The 19,462-nt window shown below is 37.0% G+C and overlaps 1 protein-coding gene across 2 annotated transcripts in view; it reads right to left on the bottom strand.

Annotated features, from left to right (window-relative positions):
• Fbw5 (F-box and WD repeat domain containing 5) overlaps positions 1 to 19,462 on the bottom strand; it is a 107,699-nt gene that overhangs the window by 41,403 nt on the left and 46,834 nt on the right. For both annotated transcript variants that reach the window (XM_090370488.1, XM_090370489.1), the window contains exon 5: positions 3,210 to 3,438. In XM_090370488.1, coding sequence (XP_090226614.1) covers positions 3,210 to 3,438 — 229 coding nt within the window. The remainder of the gene's footprint in view (positions 1 to 3,209; positions 3,439 to 19,462) is intronic.

Consider the following 19,462-nt stretch of genomic DNA (forward strand, 5'->3'; position numbering starts at 1 on the left):
AACTCTCTCCCAAAAGAGAGAGAGAGAGAGAGAGAGAGAGAGAGAGAGAGAGAGAGAGAGAGAGAGAGAGAGAGAGAGAGAGAGAGAGAGACTTTATTTAGCCCTCTATCTAGGATAAATCTTAAATCCTCATTGAGCTTTTCCACCTGTATAAATGCTCTGTGCCAGTATTTTTACATTCTTGAAGAATATTCTGCAATCTGTCCTTGTAAATGAGGGGAAGGGAGCTTTATACTGTCATGTGAAGACAGGCTTTATAATTAGTCATTGCTGCTTAGAGATGTAATGCATGGATATATAACCGGCTTGGTCCCTATCTGTACTTATTTTTTTTATACAATTTCTATATACAGTATATCTTTTAAAAAATAGTAATTTCAATAACTGTAACAATAACTGTGTGGCAATAACCGTAACAATTGAAAATTCTTAGAGAATTTTGAATTGTTACGGTTATTGAAAATTAAAAATTAATTTTCAATAACCGCACGAGAATTTTTAATATGGAATAGAAACTATTTACTTGAATGTCTATACAACAGTGTACTCTCAATTATTGGGTGGATTACCTGGTTTGTGGTTATCCATGGATATTTTTTCTAATTTACTTAATAAAATTATGTACATATAAATATAAGCATTTCTCGGTACTTCCACTGCTTGTTCCAAGAAAAGTGCCTTAAATCAAAATGAAGTACTGCAAGTTGGAGAAAGAGGCTGTGATAACAATGCAAGATCCTCTGAAATGAAAGAATATGAAAAAGTCATCTTATGAAGATGTAGATATCCACCTGATTTCAATGGTTAAACCAAAAATGAGCAAGAGTGTTTCCAGCTTAACATGTGCACATAAAGTCAAGTTATTTCATGAAGCATTGGGACTGGAAGGTGATTTCTTCACTCACTGAGTGGTTGACCAACAGATTTCAGAAATTATTTGGTAATTAATGAAATTACTTACACAGGGAGTGGTTTAGTGCTTCTATTGTAACAGCTGATTCATTTTGCACAGCATTTCAGAAATATGTGGAGGAGGAAAATTTGCAGCCTGATCAAATCAGATAAGATAAGGCTTAAACTGGAAAGGCTTGCTTACAGAAACTTGCTTTGCAAAAGCAAAATCTGTTCCAGGATATGTCATTTGAAAAATATGACAATCGTGTGTTGTGGGAATGCTTCTGGAAATCATAAAATAAAACTTATCGTAACTGGTAAAGCAAAAAAATAAATAAATAAATAACAAGATCATTTAATTGAACTGAAAGCAAAAATCATCTTGGATATCATTATTTTTGAAAATAGGTTCAAAAAAAAAGCTCAACCTGGAAGTTCATTCTTTTTTAAAAGATAAAGGATTTCCACATAAAGCAGAAATGCTATTAGAAATGTTCCTTAACATCCCAATAGAGCATAAAGAAATCAAATGATGGCCTCGTGGTTGTAAAATTTTTGCCCCCAGATGTTATATCTATAATTAAGCCCAGAGTGCTTTCATAAATGAAATGATACTATTCGGCTGGTCTACTCAGAACTCTTGCTGATGAAGTTGACAAACTGACAGCATTCTGGAAAAAAAAAAAAAAAAACAGACTATTTTTACTGAATGCTATATAGCGTGTGTATTGGGTGTGATACAGTATAAAACCAGTAACACTGTTTGATCATGGAGGGAACTTCTCACAAGAGCAAAAAGGCAATCCATGGGTTCTGATGAAAAAGCAAGCAAGATGGCTAAGAGATGCAATGAAAAATTTAAAAATTTGTGAAAATGTTGACAAAGAAAATCTTGAGTGGTTGAAAACTAATTAATGTGAATCAAGCTTTCAATATAAATGCTGCAGATATCATCCTGCTGCTGTGGCCATCCACAGAGAGAAAGAGAAAGAGAATGAAGAAAAAATCAGTAAGTAGAATAATCACAGCATAATGCTGCTCTGTGTTGACACTTTTGTTAGAGTATGCGAGTCAGGTGGGACTACAAATATAATTATATCATAGCTGTGAGTAAAATCCGAACTGATGTAAGGAGACATCTTAAGGATTCTCAAAAATAAACCAAAATTACATATTACATTTTTTTTTTTTTTTTTTTTTTTTGTTAGTTGTTGGCTTCTGTGGCCATAATGCACCTCCCAAAGTTTTTGCATTTTACTTTGATCCAAGCCCTAGGCAGGATTCAAACCCACAACCTTTGGATTGCCAGGCAGGCACTTTATCCACCTGGCTAGCCCGGTCGGCTACATATTACATAACTTAGAAATGTACACAATATATATACAATAAAAGCCATTACAGATTAGAATAATTTCTAATACTTCAAAGAACAAAGTATAAATTTCACATCATCCATATTTTTAAATTATCTGTGCATCCTCTCTTGCTCAATTAGTCTGGATATTCAAGAGTACATTTCATAGCATAAAATAAATTCCTACATTCTGAATTGTTACATAGAAAACATTTTTAAAATGTTATTAAACTATATGTATATCCAGAATAATTCAGCACAGAAGAATAAAATTCAATAGGCAACTACTTGTCTTCTGTAATAATAGTTATTTTTAGAATCTAAGGGAGCATTTTAAACAGGCAGTTTTGGTATATTGATATAATACAATATTGATAGTATTTTCTTGGATTTTTTCAAAATATGCTCATTTTATTTGTAAAATAAGAGAAGTTTACCTCAATATAACACATAGAACACTTCCGTACGATGCTCTCCAGCAATTAAAATGGAAAAAAAAAAAAAAAAAAAAATCGAAAATCTTACATAACAGTAAAAAATAATTATGTCGTGTTCACAGGAACAAAAATTCGTTCCCGAATCACGACATATGGTCGAAAAGCGTTGTCAGCTTCAGGAAGGAAAATCGTTTTGCATTTTTTTTTGTTCTATTTCTTTTAATTAATCTATTTAATTTTTAATTATGCTAGATTGATTTTTAATTATTTTTTACTGTTATGTAAGATTTTTGATTTTTTCATTTTAATTGCTGGAGAGTATCATATGGAAGTGTTCTATGTATTATATTTAGGTAAACTTCTCTTATTGTTTTACAAATATTGATATCAATGTAGAACGTATCGAGCATTACAGCTCTGGTTCATACTTTCAAGCTCATTTTATTTGTAAAAAAAAAGGTGCTTTTGGGGGACTGATCAATAACAGAGAAAAAAGTCTGCACACAATATATGTATATACATACTTGAAAGGCTTGATCTTCTTAAAACCTATCTGATGTGGTGTATAGGTTAATGATCCAGTAGTAAAAATTAGGAACTTTTCTCTGGGATCAAGAATTTTTTCAGGGCACCCATCTTCTTCAACACTATCTGCTGCATCACTGTCCTCTTCCTCATTATGGGCTGATGGTGCATGACAATTTCTTTGAAAGCAGCTTTTTTTATTCTCAGATGTTTCTAAATTTTCCTCACCTAGAGAAATATATTATTGTTTTAATTTAGCCCCTGAAAGAGTTTTACTCAAATGCAAAATAAATTCTAATGAGAAAAATATGCCACATTTCTTTGCTAAAACATATACACATTTTCTAGAGCTCATACATCTGTAAAAATGAATAATACATTAAGATTATAGTATCTTTCCTGACAGGCAAAATAAGAATGCAAAGAATTTCTTTTTAACCCTAACCCGTGACTTTTTCCATGACCTGTAATTGTTAAGTAAATCTACAGATCTCTTACTCTTAAGGTCATTAGTGCCAGTGTGTAGAATTTTGTAGAATTTCATAGTATGATACACTAAATTATACAGGCCTAAAAAAGTTTTGGGACTGGATAATTATGTCCTTCAATAATTCATGTTCTGAATTACTAGCAGACATATTGTGTAGGGACCTGATCTATCCATATTTTCTCCAACAGAAACTCTCAATACAATTTCATCAGTTAATTCTGAATTTAATTTATAGGTGATGGCAAGTTTTCCCAGAATGAAAATGTAGGTGAACTGCCAAAAAAAAAAAAAAAAAAGATAAATTATTTGGAGAAGAGATCTGATTCTTCCAAATCTGGAGAGATGATGGGATCAAGATACTATGCTAAAATTACTCTTGCCAGAATATCATTTTCCTGGTACACCACGATGAGGAGTTAATTTCACATTTTTCCTCAAGTACATTTAATTGTCTACTGCAGAAATATTTGCAGATTAATGACTACTTTAGCAACTCCAGCAGATGAACCAAATTAAAATTAGTGAGACTGTTCACCAATTTCTGCATAACTAGCCTGAAAGGCATTTTTACTTCACAAGGAGAAATTTATGCTTTTGAAGTTTGATTTACTTACTTTTCTGTGGAATTATGTACCTATACCAGTGTTTTACATATTTCTCTAAACAATATATCCATTAAAGTCCTTGATTATACTCCAGAACAATTATCAGATCCGAGGAGTTTTATAATTAATTATTTGATCAGCAAATATAATTATTAGCCATATTTAGCAGTCAACTGAGTTTGAACCACAGTCCAAAAAATACACAAAATGTCTAAATTTTTGGCTACCATCTCTATTATTATTATTATTATTCATAGTAATAGTGGTAGTAACAACAAATGATGCAAGAAAGCAAGTTTACACAGCATCAGCCAGAAAGAAAAAAAAAAAAAAAAAAAGTGTGCGCGCACCGAGCATGCATAGCAGAAGTTAAGTGAAACTTCTTTAGGCGAACAGAACATTTATCACTTGATCGAGGATACCATATTGACTAACAATGCCACAGGCAATGAATAGAGTGGGCTAGTAAATCAGAATGTCTTATAATGGGGAATTTTAACTTCCCAGATATTGACTGGAACTTGTGGGTTGGTCACTCACACACTAGTAAGACTTTTTTGGATTTATTGGATGATTGCTTTCTGCAGCAACACGTTCGAGAGGCAACCAGAGAGGGTAATACTGTTGATCTGGTTATCAGCAGTGATCATTCATGTATTAAGAATTTGCAGATAAAGGAACCACTAGGTGGCAGTGATCACAGTGTACTGATGTGGGATTTACTTAAAGATATAATTACCATCAGGGGTAAAGGAAAGGGTTTTTGCTTCCGTAAAGGTGAGTACAGTGGTCTCAGACAGTTTTAAATTCTGTACAGTGTGATCAACTGTACAGAATTTAAAATGTTACCAACAATGTTACCAACAGTAAATTCTAAGTGGGAAGCATTCAAGGAATTAATCGTAGAAGCTACTAAAAGATTCATACCTATTAAGAAATATTGTTCAAGGTTTAGGCCTAAATGGTTATCAAATGAACTAATGAGACTCGTAACAAAGAAGAAAAATGCATGGGATGCATATAAATTATCAAGCGACTCAGAAGTTTATGGCAGATATAAGATAGTGCGTAATCAGGTCACAAAGGAGGTTGGGCAGGCGAAGGCAGATTACGAGAAATCTTCGGCAAAAGATGCTAAGAAAAACAGCAAGGATTTCTTTACTTATATAAACTCTAAAAGGAAGGGGATGAATCTGATTGGTCCACTTGATATCGATGGTTCGACTGTTGATGATCCTGCACAGTTAGCAAACAAACTGAATGAGTATTTTTCATCTACATTCACATGAGGAGTTATTAAGGTTTGAAAATGGCAGAAGGTTATCAAATTGTAGCAGGGTGCTTAATGATTTTGTAATAACTGAGAGAAAAGTGGAGGAGAAATGGTTGAAGTTAAACATAAGAAAGGCACCTGGGGTGGATGGGATCTATCCAGTTATACTAAAGGAGGCGGCAAAGCAACTAAGCAAACCCTTAGCCATAATTATGAGAGCATCCTTGGACTCAAGGGAGGTCCCCACAGACTGGAGATGTGCAAATGTATCTCCAATTCACAAAGGGGGATCGAAGGGTGACACGAGTAATTACAGACCAGTTAGTTTAACTTCTGTTCCGAGTAAAATAATCGAGTCACTGGTTAAAGATGCATTGCAGGATCATCTAGACAAGACTGCAGCAATAATTCAGACACAGCATGGCTTTGTTAAGGGAAAGTTTTGTCTGACAAATTTGATAGGATATTATGATGTGGTTACAAAGGAACTGGATGCAAAAAATAATTTTGATATCATATATTTGGATTTCAGGAAAGCTTTTGACACTGTTGCGCATGGAAGACTATTGTGCAAATTGGAGCAGAATGGTATTAAGGGTAAGTTGCTACAATGGATAAAAGGATGGTTGAGTGGGAGAAGACAGAGGGTGGTAATTAATGGGTGCTGCTCTTCGTGGACTAATGTTATTAATGGAGTCCCACAGGGTTTGGTGTTGGGTCCGCTGTTGTTTTGTATATTTATCAATGATATTGATGAAGATATATCAAGCTTAGTGTCAAAGTTTGCAGATGATACAAAGGTTGGCGGGGTTGTTAATGACAGTAATGGCAGTGTGCTACTGCAACAGGATCTAGATAATTTGGGCAGATGGGCTAAGAAGTGGCAACTGAAGTTTAACCTTGAAAAATGTAAAGTACTGCATATGGGTAGAAGTAACCCCAGAGAAACGTACCAACTGTGTGGTACTACACTTAAAGTGGTAGAAAATGAAAAAGACCTGGGAGTAATTGTGCAGTCAGATATGAAGTTTTCTGAGCAATGCAGACAGGCTGCCAGGGCAGGTCATGGGGTTTTGTCAATGATATATAGGAATTTTGCTAGCAGGGAGGAGGAGGTGATTGTCCCTCTATATAAGGCAATGGTTAGGCCAAGCCTTGAGTACTGCGTACAGGTCTGGAGGCCTCATTTTAGGAAGGATGTAGATTTGCTCGAGCGCGTACAGAGAAGGGCAACAAGATTGGTGAGGGGAATGAAAGGATCCTCTTACCAAGAGAGGCTTGCAAATTGCAGTGGCTGGAAACTAGGCACCTGCGCGGTGATCTGATTTAGTTGTGTATAAAAGCCTTGAATGGGTTGAGCACGCTGAATTCTAATGGGATCCTTCCACTTGTTCAGATTACGAACCTAAGGGGGCATAAATTCAAATTAAGAAAAGACAGATGTAGAATAGATGTGCAGAAATTTTTCTTTAGCCAGCGGGTGGTTAATTGCTGGAACAAACTTCCATCTGTCATTGTGGAAGTTGATAGGTTAAATAAATTTAAGGAGGAACTGGACAGGCAATTGGAGGGAATGGTGTGATTTTTTTTTTTTTTGGCTGATGCTGCATAAGCTCATACACTTGCTTTCTTGCATCACATGCCAATACTACTACTGCTACCTTCATGAATGGGAGCTGCGGATACGAGATGTTCCATTACCAAATCTAGTTTCGGTAAGTACTGTGGCATCGGACGATATTTAAAACCATTTTACTTTGAGATAGCCGGAATTGCTTTGTTCTTGAGAGAGAAATGACAGCTGTTAGAGGCTGACATTTGACATACAGCCTCATTTGGAAATGCTGTTTGAAGAGCGTGATCTTGAGCGGCTACAATCTTCACATCGTTCTTGAACCAAAGCCGATCACACAAGAAACAGACTGAAAGGAAATCATTATCCAGTAATGCACGTTTAAACTGTGCATGGATGCTTCAGTGTTTCTTAAAATCCTGTTGCCGCTCCGATTGTGTATTATGTTTGAATGATTTGATGGAGTACTTCTGGCAGTCAGTTTTGGCTTCACTTTTTTTTATGACTGGGCTTCGAGGACCATTCATTGTTTTAGCTTGCAGTATCAACTTCCATGACTGCTTCCAAATTCACTTCTAACAATTCTGGGGAGATGTAAGGCTCTGAAGATGTGGATGGACATTCTCCAGCTTCATTGTTCAACTCCATCGCACGCTGTAATTTCTTCTACTGTCGAAATCGCTTAGATCTCTCCTTTGCACTCAATGGAGGTGGTTTCAGTGGTCGCATTGCATGTATACGTGCTCTCCATGCCATACAAGGCTCACTAATAGTCTTCAACATGTCAAATTATAAATTCTTTTCCACTGAAATTTTTTTATTAAATTTGGTGGAGAATGAAGAAAGAAATAGCATGACACAAAAAGGGTCATGCATCGCTCTTGCCCGGTACGGAGTGGTACAATGGTGGTGTGGGGGCGGATCATTTCGTGTCACATTTTCTTGGCAATTTTTGCAAATCCACAGATGCATTGCATGTATATGTGCTTCTATATGCCTTACAACACTCACTACAGTGGACCCTGCTTTACGATTAGTTCACTATATGATATGTAGTAAGCGCCGGTCATTGTGATCACATTTACAAACTGAATTTTAATCCTATTAACGGCAATTCTAATAATCGAAATTGGCAGGAATATTATTATGCACAGGCTATAAAAGTAAAGATTTATATAAAGCACAGATTCACTTTATTACCTTACGAATTAACAAAACTAAATGATACATGAAAATCGGAAGAATATTTTTCCCAGGTTAACAACAGTAAAAAAAAAAAAAAAAAGAACGGAATGCAAAAAGTCAACTACATTTATTATCAGGTGGTCACCCTCCCAATTACTAACCAGACCTAATGTAGCTTAACTTCGGAGATCATAGGGGAACCAGGATATTTAGCCATTTACAATACTTGGCTGCTCAAAATGCTTGTAATGCATTTATTTATGGTCACATTTTTGTTGTGTTTATTTTTTTTATTTTTTATTCAATCCACAAACGCAAGTTACTCCAATCTGAAAACTGCCCGGAGCGTGCCTAAAGAAGTTTCACTTCAAAAAAAGCCAACTCTTCCCATTTATCTAATGAACTAATGAGACTCTTAACAGGGAAGAAAAATGCATGGGATGCATATAAATTATCAAGCAACTCAGAAGCCTATGGCAGATATAAGATTATAAGATTACTTGCTTGATGTTTGTGTGATATATAAGATTACTATATTACTAGCTTGATATATAAGATTACTTGCTCGATGTTTGTGGAGCAGTCGGGTACAGGACATGATACTGCCATGGGGGATGTCTTTGTTTGTGCACGATGCAAGGAGTGTAAGGAAATCAGGCGTTGTTATGGGCTTATATGAGAGCTTGAAGGACAGGGTGGATGCCCTCGAATGATTAAAAGTGAGGGGCCCATCAAGCTCTCAGCTACCCACACCAATGCCAGAGCTTGCACTTGGTCATCGTGCAACACAGCGGCAGCCCCCCCAAGGCAGAATGCGCTGGTCCCAAAGGAACTAGTAGTTGTTGGTGACTCTACTGTCAGGGAAACGGGAAACATGCTTTGTAAAAAGGATAGGTGGAACAGGACCAGGGTATGTCTGCCAGGGGCAAAGGTTGATGACGTTGTAGAGCGGATATCATCTTTTAAGGGCACAAACGATGATATAGTTGTACACGTTGGCACTAATGATATTAAGAGTAGGAGACCGGCGGAATTACTTAACAAGTACAGGTCACTGTTGAAAAAAAAGCCGTGAATTAGGGTTGAATTTGAAAGTGTCTGCAATTCTGCACAGACACAATAGGAGGGAGTACATGATGAGAGCCCTGTCGATCAATTCGGCCCTGGAAAGATTGCGCAAGGCTCAAGGGGTAGAATTGTTTTTCAGCCTGGTCTGTACTTGTTAACAGGAGAGACTGCTTCTACAGGGATGGGATACACTTAAATAGAAAGGGTGCAAGAATGTTTGCTGATGCTATCGAGGCAGTGTTAGGTGGGTGGGAAAACTGATAGCTTGGGGGGATACAAGGACTAATAGATTAACAATAGCCACTGGCAGAGGTGAAAGTGATTCTTGCACTGCTTCTATTGGAATGAGCAGCAGCCTGGAAAATAAGATGCAGGATATTTCAGAGACTGCTGGGAATCATTGGGGTACAAGTAAACACATGGGTTGTGTTAGGGTAGCTAAGAAAAAGAACAGGTGCATGTATACTTGTGTGTACACCAATGCTAGGAGTTAGTAAATTAATAGTAAATTAATTTGATGAATTTGAGGTATTGCTCAAAACATCAAAGGCAGATATTATTGGGATTTCAGAGATGTGGTGTCACACAGATATAAGGAATGCAGAACTGGAATTTGGGGAGTACAATGTCTACAGAAAGGATAGACAGGATAGGAAGGGAGGAGGGGTTATGCTATTAGTTAAGAAATACATAAAATCCAAGGAAGTGAAGGCAGTCGACATCGCTGGACAGTGCAGTGTCGAGTCAGTTTGGTGTAACATAAGCATTGGGAGATCAAAATTGAGAGTAGGAGTGTGCTATAGGCCTAATGACTCTGATGAGTATAATAAGAAACTGTACAGGGAAATAGAGTGGGCCAGAAAATCAGAGAGTCTTATAATGGGGGATTTTAATTTCCCAGATATTGACTGGAATTTGGGGGCTGGTCACTCGCACACTAGCAAGGCTTTTGTGGATTTATTGGATGATTGTTTTCTAAATCAGCATGTTCGGGAGGCAACTAGAGGGAGTAATACTCTTGATTTGATTATCAGTAGCGATTCTTCATGCATTAAGAATCTGCAGATAAATGAACCACTAGGTGGCAATGATCACAGTGTGCTGAAGTGGGATTTACTCAAAGAGGTAACTACCATTAGGGGTAAAGGGAAGGGTTATTGCTTTCGTAAAGGCAACTACGATGGACTGAGACAGTATTTAAATTCTATACAGTGGGACCAACTGATGATGTTACCAACAGCAAATTCAAAATGGGAAGCATTCAAAGAACTTATCTTGTAAGCTACTAGGCTTTACATACCAACTAAGAAATATTGTTCAAGGTTTAGGCCTAAATGGATGTCAGATGAACTAATGAGACATATGGCAGAGAAGAAAATGCATGGGATACATACAAATTAACACGTGACACAGAAGCCTATGATAGATAAAAGTTGATCTGTAACCAAGTTACAAAGGAGGTTAGGCAGGCGAAGGCAGATTACGAGATATCTTTGGCAAGGGATGCAAAGAAAAACAGCAAAGAGTTATTTTCTTATGTAAACTCTAGAAGGAAGGGGATGAATCAGATTGGTCCACTTGATATCGATGGGTCAACTGTTGATGATCCTGTTCAGGTAGCTAACAAACTAAATGAATATTCTGCATCGACATTCACACATGAGGAGTTATTCAGCGAGGGGAATGCCAGAGGTGTATTCAACTGTGGCAGTAAGTTAGAGAATCTTGTAATCTCTGATAGTAAAGTGGAGGAGAAATTGTTGAAGATAAACAAGAAAGGCACCTGGGGTGGATGGGATCTATCCAGTTATATTAAAGGAGCCAGCAAAGGAAGTAAGCAAACCCTTAGCCATAATTATGAGAGCTTCCTTGGACTCAGGGGAGATACCCATGGACTGGAGATGTGCAAACGTGACCCCAATTCACAAAGGGGGATCGAAGGGTGACACGAGTAATTACAGACCAGTTAGTTTAACTTCTGTTCCCGGAAAATTAACGGAGGCACTGGTTAAAGAAGCACTGCAGGATCATGTAGACAAGACTTCAGTTATAGCTCGGACGCAGCATGGTTTTGTTAAGGGGAAGTCCTGCCTGACCAATTTGATTGGATACTATGATGCAGTCACAAAAGAACTGGATGCAGGGAATAACTTTGATATTATATACTTGGATCTTAGAAAGGCTTTTGATACTGTTGCGTACGGAAGACTGCTGCACAAATTGGAGCAGTGTGGCATTTGAGGCAAATTGCTGCTATGGATAAAGGGGTGGTTGAGGGGGAGAAGACAGAGTGGTAATCAATGGACACTGCTCATTGTGGACTAATGTTATTAGTGGAGTCCCTCAGGGTTTAGTATTGGGTCCATTATTGTTTTCTGTATTTACAAATGATATTGATGATGGTATATCAAGCTTAATGTCCAAGTTTGCAGACGATGCGAAGGTTGGCAGGGTTGTCAAGGACACTACTGACACTATGCTGCTGCAACAGGATCTGGAAAGTTTGAGCAGATGGGCTGAGAGGTGGCAAATGAAGTTTAACATTGACAAATGTAAAGTACTACATATGGGAAACAGCAACCGCAGAGCAACGTATCAACTCTGTGGTACTACACTGACAGTGGTAGAGAATGAAAAGGACCTGAGGGTGGTTGTGCAGGCAGATATGAAGTTCTCTGAGCAGTGCAGACGGGCTGCAAGAGTAGCTCATGGTGTATTGTCAATGATATATAGGAATTTTTCTAGCAGGGATAAGGAGGTGATTATTCCCTTGTATAAGGCAATGGTCAGACCACACCTAGAGTACTGTATACAGGCCTGGAGGCCTCATTTCAAGAAGGATGTAGAGCTGCTGGAACGAGTACAGAGAAGGGCAACAAGAGTAGTGAATGGAACAAAGGGGTGCTTTTACGAAGAAAGGCTTAAGTTTTGCAAATTACAGTGTCTGGAGACTAGGCACCAGCGAGGTGATCTGATAGAGGTGTATAAAGCCTTGAATGGTTTGAGCATGCTCAATGCTGATGGGATTCTCCCTCTTGCTCAGAATAATCACCTGAGAGGGCATAAATTCAAATTGAGGAAAGACAGATGTAGGATAGACGTGCGGAAATTTGCCTTTAGCCAGAGGGTGGTTGGTTGGTGGAACAGACTGCCATCCCTTGTCGTGGAAGTTGATAGCCTAAATAAGTTTAAGGCTCAGCTGGACAGGTATTTCGAACGAACAGAGGGGTGAAGTGAAAGTGGTTATTTTTTATTTATTTATTTTTATTTTTTGGTTGATGCTGCATAAGCTAGGTTTCTTTCATCAAATGCCTCTACTAATTATATTGCTAAGAAATATTGTTCAAGGTTTAGGCCTAAATGGATGTCAGATTAACTTTGGTTATTTGGTTTTTTTTTTAGGAGCATTAGCAACTAAGGCCATATTGCTCCGGGGATATGCGGTGGTCATTCCCTGACCTTTCCGCATCCTCCGTATTTGGTAGTCACGGGCTCGAACCCCGGTCTAATCAAGAAGCGTGTGCTACGCACTGCTGCTCCTGCCCACCTGGCTACAGAGGCGCCTGTCAGATGAACTAATGAGACATGTGGCAGAGAAGAAAAATGCATGGATACATATAAATTAATGGGTGACATGGAAGCCTACAATAGATATAAGCTGGTCTGTAATCAAGCCACAAAGGAGATTAAGCAGACAAAGGCAGATTATGAGAAATCTTTGGCAAAGGATGTAAAGAAAAACAGCAAAGAGTTCTTTACCTATGTAAATTCTAGAAGGAAAGGGATGAATCAGATTGGTCCACTGGATATTGATGGGTCAACTGTTGATGATCCTGCTCAGGTGGCTAACAAACTAAATGAATATTTTGTATCTACAGTCACACATGAAGAGTTATTCAGGGAGGGGAATGCCAAAGGTGAATTAAACTCTGTCATTGAGCTAGATGATTTTGTAATAACTGAGAGGAACGTGGAGGAGAAATTGTTGAAGTTAAACATAAAAAAGGCACCCGGGGTGGATGGGATCTATCCAGTTATATTAAAAGAGGCAGCAAAGGAAGTAAGCAAACCCTTAGCCATAATTATGAGAGCTTCCTTGGACTCAAGATGTGGAAATGTGACCCCAATTCAAAAAGGAGGATCAAAGGGCGACACAAATAATTAAAGACCTGTTAGTTTAACTTCTGTTCCAGGAAAATTAATGGAGGCACTGGTTAAAGAAGCACTGCAATATCATCTAGACAAGACTTCAGTTATAGCTCAGCTACAGCATGGTTTTGTTAAAGGGAAATCTTGTCTGACCAATTTGATTGGATACTATGATGTTGTCACAAAGGAACTGGATGCAGAGAATAACTTTCATATCATATACAGGAATACCTCGGTTAACGTTACCTCTGATAACGAAGCTTCGATATAACGAAGTCCGCAATTTCAAGCCCTATTTAACATAAAAAAAATATTCCAGTTTAATCACCTGAAATCTAAACAAACTGAAGAAATTACGGAAACCTTTGGGGCTTCTCGTGGTTGGTTCGAAAAATTTAAAAAACGGGCCAGAATTCATAGTGTAAAATTAACAGGAGAAGCTGCAAATAAGTTTCCAGAAAAACTAAAGGAAATAATTGAACGTGAAAATTTTCCAACAAATTTGGTGGTTAGTGTTGACGAAAGCGGTTTGTTCTGGAAACGGCTACCAACAAAAAGCTTCATTTCTATTGAAGAAAAATCAGCTGCTGGGTTCAAAGCAGCCAAAGACCGTTTAACGTTACTCTTTGGATCAAATGCCTCTGGCGATTATAAATTAAAATTGTTATTAGTTTACCATTCAGAAAATCCGAGAGCGTTAAAAGGTAACATAAAAATGAATTTACCTGTAATACGAAAACAAATAGAAAAGCGTGGGTTACCAAGGAGTTATTTACTGATTGGTTTGTTAACCACTTTTGTCCTGAAGTAAAACGGTATTGTCAAAAAAACAACTTTGAAGAAAAAGCTCTTTTGTTGTTAGACAATGCTCCGGGACATCCTACTGATCTTAATACGTTGGACACATGCATTCCTGTCAAAGTTGTGTTTCTTCCAGCAAACACAACTTCCCTGATTCAACCATTGGATCAGGGAGTAATAGCATCATTTAAAGCTTATTATCTGCGTCGAACATTAAGCAATTTAACTGAAATAGAGGATAAAGAGGAAATGACAGTTAAAACTTTTTGGAAAAATTACACCATTAAAAACGCAATTGAAAACATTGATAGTTCTTGGAAAGAAGTCACTAAGAAATGCTTAAATGGAGTTTGGCGCAAAATATGGCCAGAAGTTGTACTAGAAGAAGAAAATAACATCCAAGAAATTAGAAATGAAGTTATCCAGTTGATTCAATCAATAGGTTTCGAAAATGCCGATGAAGAGGATGTTAGAAATTTATTGAATGCAGATGATGATGGTTTTTCAGTAGAAGATTTAGAAAACCTTGTTAGCAACGAAGACAAAGATAATGAATGCGAAGTTAAAGAAGTTCCTGCCGAAAAAGTGTTAACAACCAAAGATTTAAAAAGGTGCTTAAATGACATTGAAAACGTTTTAAAATTTTTTAGTGAATAGGATCCTGATTTAGGAAGAAGTTTTATTGTTAAGCGATCAGTGTTAAATGCAATAACTCCGTATAGGCAATTGTTAAATGAAAGAGAAAAAAAGCATAAGCAATCAACTTTAGACTCATATTTTAAAATGTGATTTCACTTTGTATGTAAGTTGACTGTTTATTTAATAAAACTTTTCTTTGTTCGAAAAAAAAAGCTTTTCATTTTCTTTACGTAGGAACGTATCCCTATTCTGGCCATAGTATTTTTACCTCTGAAAACGAAGTTTCGCTTAACGAAGTAATTTCGTGGAACGCATCCTATTCGTTATTCGAGGTATGCCTGTATTTGGATCTTAGAAAGGCTTCTGATACTGCTGCACAAATTGGAGCAGTGCGGCACACTGGAGGAAAATTGCTGCTAAGGATAAAGGGATAGTTCAGTGGGAGAAGACAGAGTGGTAATCAATGGACACTGCTCTTCGTGGACTAATGTTATTAGTGGAGTCCCTTAGGGTTCAGTGTTGGGTCCACTGTTGTTTTCTGTATTTATAAATGATACTGATGATGGTACATCAGGCTTTTTGTCCAAGGTTGCAGATGATACGAAGGTTAGCAGAGTTATAAAGGACACAAATGACAGTACGCTGCTTTAACAGGATCTAAAAAAGTTGAGCAGATGGGCTGAGAGGTGGCAAATGAAGTTTAGCATTGACAAATGTAAAGTACTACATATGGGAAGCAGTAACCCCAGAGTAACATATCAACTCTGTGGTACTACACTGACAGTGGTAGAGAATGAAAAGGACCTGGGGGTAATTGTGCAGGCAGATATGAAGTTTTCTGAGCAGTGCAGATTGTCTGCAAGAGTAGCTCATGGTGTCTTGTCAATGATATACAGGAATTTTTGTAGTAGGGATAAGGAGGTGATTATCCTCTTGTATAAGGCAGTTCTCAGACCACACCTTGAGTACTGTATATATACAGGTCTGGAGGCCTCATTTTAAGATGGAAATGGAGCTGTTGGAATGAGTACAGAGAAGAACAACAAGATTAGTGAATGGAACAAAGGGTTGCTCTTACGAAGAAAGGCTTAAGTTTTGCAAATTACAGTGTCTGGAGACTGGGCACCCATGAGGTGATCTGATTGAGGTGTATAAATCTTTGAATGGTTTGAGCATGCTCAATGCTGATGGGATTCTTCTTCTTGCTCAGAATAATCACCTGAGAGGGCATAAATTCAAATTGAGGAAAGACAGTTGTAGTATAGATGTGTGGAAGTTTGTCTTTAGCCATCAGGTAATTGATCGGTGGAACAGACTTCCATCTTTTGTTGTGGAAGTTGATAGCCTAAATAAAGTTAAGGCTCAGCTGCTGAACAGGTATTTGGAACGAATGGAGGGGTGAAATGGGGGCGTTTTTTTTTTTTTTTTTTGGCTGATGCTGCATAAGCTTGCTTTTTGCATCATAGGCCTCTACTAATGCTAATGCTTACTTAACATTTTTCTGTCTGTAGATTTTTGTCTGGGTATTCGATTAAACATCAACTGATTGATTACTTCAAGAAAGATACTTTTGCAGACTTTTCCTTCTTCAGAAATATTGGGTCAAAGTTTTGTTCATAAGAATGGCTCTGCTGTCTAGACAGCTGTCAGGAGTATTTCCGAAACAAATATTTTATATTAAAATACAACCGCAAAATTATTTAAGCTGTACAGCATGCTTTTAAACATTAGCTTACTTAACATTTTTATGTCTGGTATTATATTAAAGATCAACTGGTTTTGATTACTTCAAGAAAGATATTGTTGCAGACTTTTCTCTTTTTGGAAATACTGAGTCAAAGTTATGTTCATAACAATGGCCCTACTGTCTAGACAGGTGTCAGGAACGTTTCCAAAACTTCACCAGAATGAGATCTGACTAAGTTTTGTTTTTATAACCTGGCTGAATATGCTCTCACAATCATCCCAGCTATCAGGAGTTTTTAAAATGCCATGAATCACTTGGAATAACTTGTTATATTTCAAGCTCCCTGTGTACTTGCCAATTAACCAGCCAAGGACTACTGTGTATCAATTCTTTCTTTTTTTTATAATAGCACATGGGAGGTACTCACACTGAAACTGACAGAACTAATGCCACAAAACATCTGTTGCTTCATTAAATTCTTTATCATTAATCATAGCAGGAAGTACTGGAAACTTCTCCAAAAAAAATTTCAAATTTGAAATTGGTGCACTGTCAATTGATGAAATTTTTGCTACCTGAGCATTTATAAGGCCATAATTTTTCAATGGGAACTTGTGTGCCATGTAGTCGCATGCAGTCATAAAGTACTTGCTTATAAGCAAAAGAAGAAAATCTTCTCCACTTGTTTTAGACTCTCCATCCACAACCTTGGCAGTAGAAATGCCTATGACCAAGTCAGAATCATTCATATGACAGTCTGCTATGGTAATCAATTTCCAAAATGGAATGGAAGATTTGTAAACTGCTGGTAAAATAAATTTGTACATAGCATTTTTCAACATATGAGTAATGACATCAGTACAGATATTTATTATGTTTGATTGAAGAGCTATGTTCAGATTTTCAAACGTTGGTATAACATTTAAAAAGAAACAAGCAAATTGCCTTATTCAAGCCAGAAGAGAGAAACAAATAAACAGACTTTATGCACAAGTGAGGACATGCCTAGAATTATCAGCTTGTTTGGCATGTTTAGGATTGCTTTACCAGAAGTTTGTAATTCAGAAGTTCTATTTCTTGATTTCATCAATTTATCACTCAAAGCTTTTGGATCATGAAAGTGATATGAACATACATCAGTGCCACCCACTAGTTGTTGTTGTTTGGTTTTTAGGAGCATTAGCAACTAAGGCCATATTGCTCCAGGGATATGCGGTGGTCATTCCCTGACCTTTCCACATCCTCCGTATTTGGTGGTCACAGGCTCGAACCCTGGTCTAATCAAGAAGCGTGCGCTACGCACTGCTGCTCCTGCCCACCTGGCTACGGAGGCGCCACCACCCACTAGTGATCACTTGTACTTTACAATTTGGTAAATCTGAAAAGTACTCATATTGCTTTCAACACCATTTCTTAAACAGATTTGTCAAAGGTTGGAGCTGTTCCACCAGCCTAGTTACACACTTAACCGCAGATGACTAACTTGTACGCACATGCTTCAAAATCGTTTTTATTTTGTTGGTATGCATTAGTTAAAGTTGTTTAAATTTATCTTCTCTTTAGACAGTAAGAAATTTTCAGCAAGTATTCATCCACTTTCAGAGGAATGCACACAGTTCCCATTTCAGCACATAAATTAATAAGATGACATGGACAGCCTATTACCACCAAGTGATCAATCTCTTCTTTTAATACCATTGCCTACTCCAGTTTTTAGGACACATAACAGGCACATTATAAATACTAAGTGCCAGACAGTTTTCTGAAGTAATCCTGCATGCTTTCAGGTTGTTCAAAAGAAGATGTTAATGAAGTCCTGTAGAGTCACCTTCCAATACAGGCACAGAGAACAAGCTGCTTTTGATTTGTAGATTATTATTATTTATTTTATTTTTATTATAAAAGGTCATCACAATGAAATATAGCTTGGAATCACTTTAATTACTGCTATCTGTAGCAATCAAAAATGGTCCATTTTTCAGAACCATACTACCACTTCTTTCCTTATCTATGCAGTTTCACCAACAATGCCTGTTGTTTTTGTTATTTCTTCCAGAACCAAATTTTTTTGCTATTTCTCTATAGGAAACCTATTTTTGAAAAATGCACCTGCATGATAAGAACATCTCAAAGTAACATCATCTTAAAGTTCAATGACATGCAAATAAACATTTGGCATATATGACATCACCACTGAAATTAAGCATCTATTTTTCCATTTATTTCTATTCACTGCACACTGCCCTTATACTTATTTGTTTGAAAATGTCTGATTAAATCACATTTCCAGCAACTTGAAAATGAAAAATCACATCTAACAGTAAACATAAACCTTTAAGATTTTACAATGCATGAAAAAAAATCTTGTGTGTCTTGAAATTATGTCATATTTCTCTGGCATCTTACTGAAAGGAATTGTTAATTAGCTTCGCACTACATAAGTACTGTGAAATTATTGCATGTTTCCATTTTGTAACATGGACTATTACAATGCAGTTGATGGCCAATTCATTTATGAAAATAAGCAGCAATTTGTAAAATTAAACAAAAAAGGGAGAAAAACAGTTTCTTCAAAAAGACTAAAATAAAAAAAAAAAAAAAAAAACAATTTCAATGTAATTTTATTATTATTATATTTTTAGTGTAAAGTTAAGATGAACAAAAACTGGTTTTTGCAAAGAGGTGGAGTAACTCTGTCACCAAGTATATTATGAATAGCAAGATGGAGAAGGTTCAAAACGAGTAAAAGAGGTAGATTCTCCATCAAAAATCCAGTGAGCTG

Source organism: Mastigoproctus giganteus, chromosome 3 (assembly GCF_048544385.1).
Source record: "Mastigoproctus giganteus isolate SK-2022 chromosome 3, ASM4854438v1, whole genome shotgun sequence".
Classification (NCBI taxonomy): Eukaryota; Metazoa; Arthropoda; class Arachnida; order Uropygi; family Thelyphonidae; genus Mastigoproctus; species Mastigoproctus giganteus.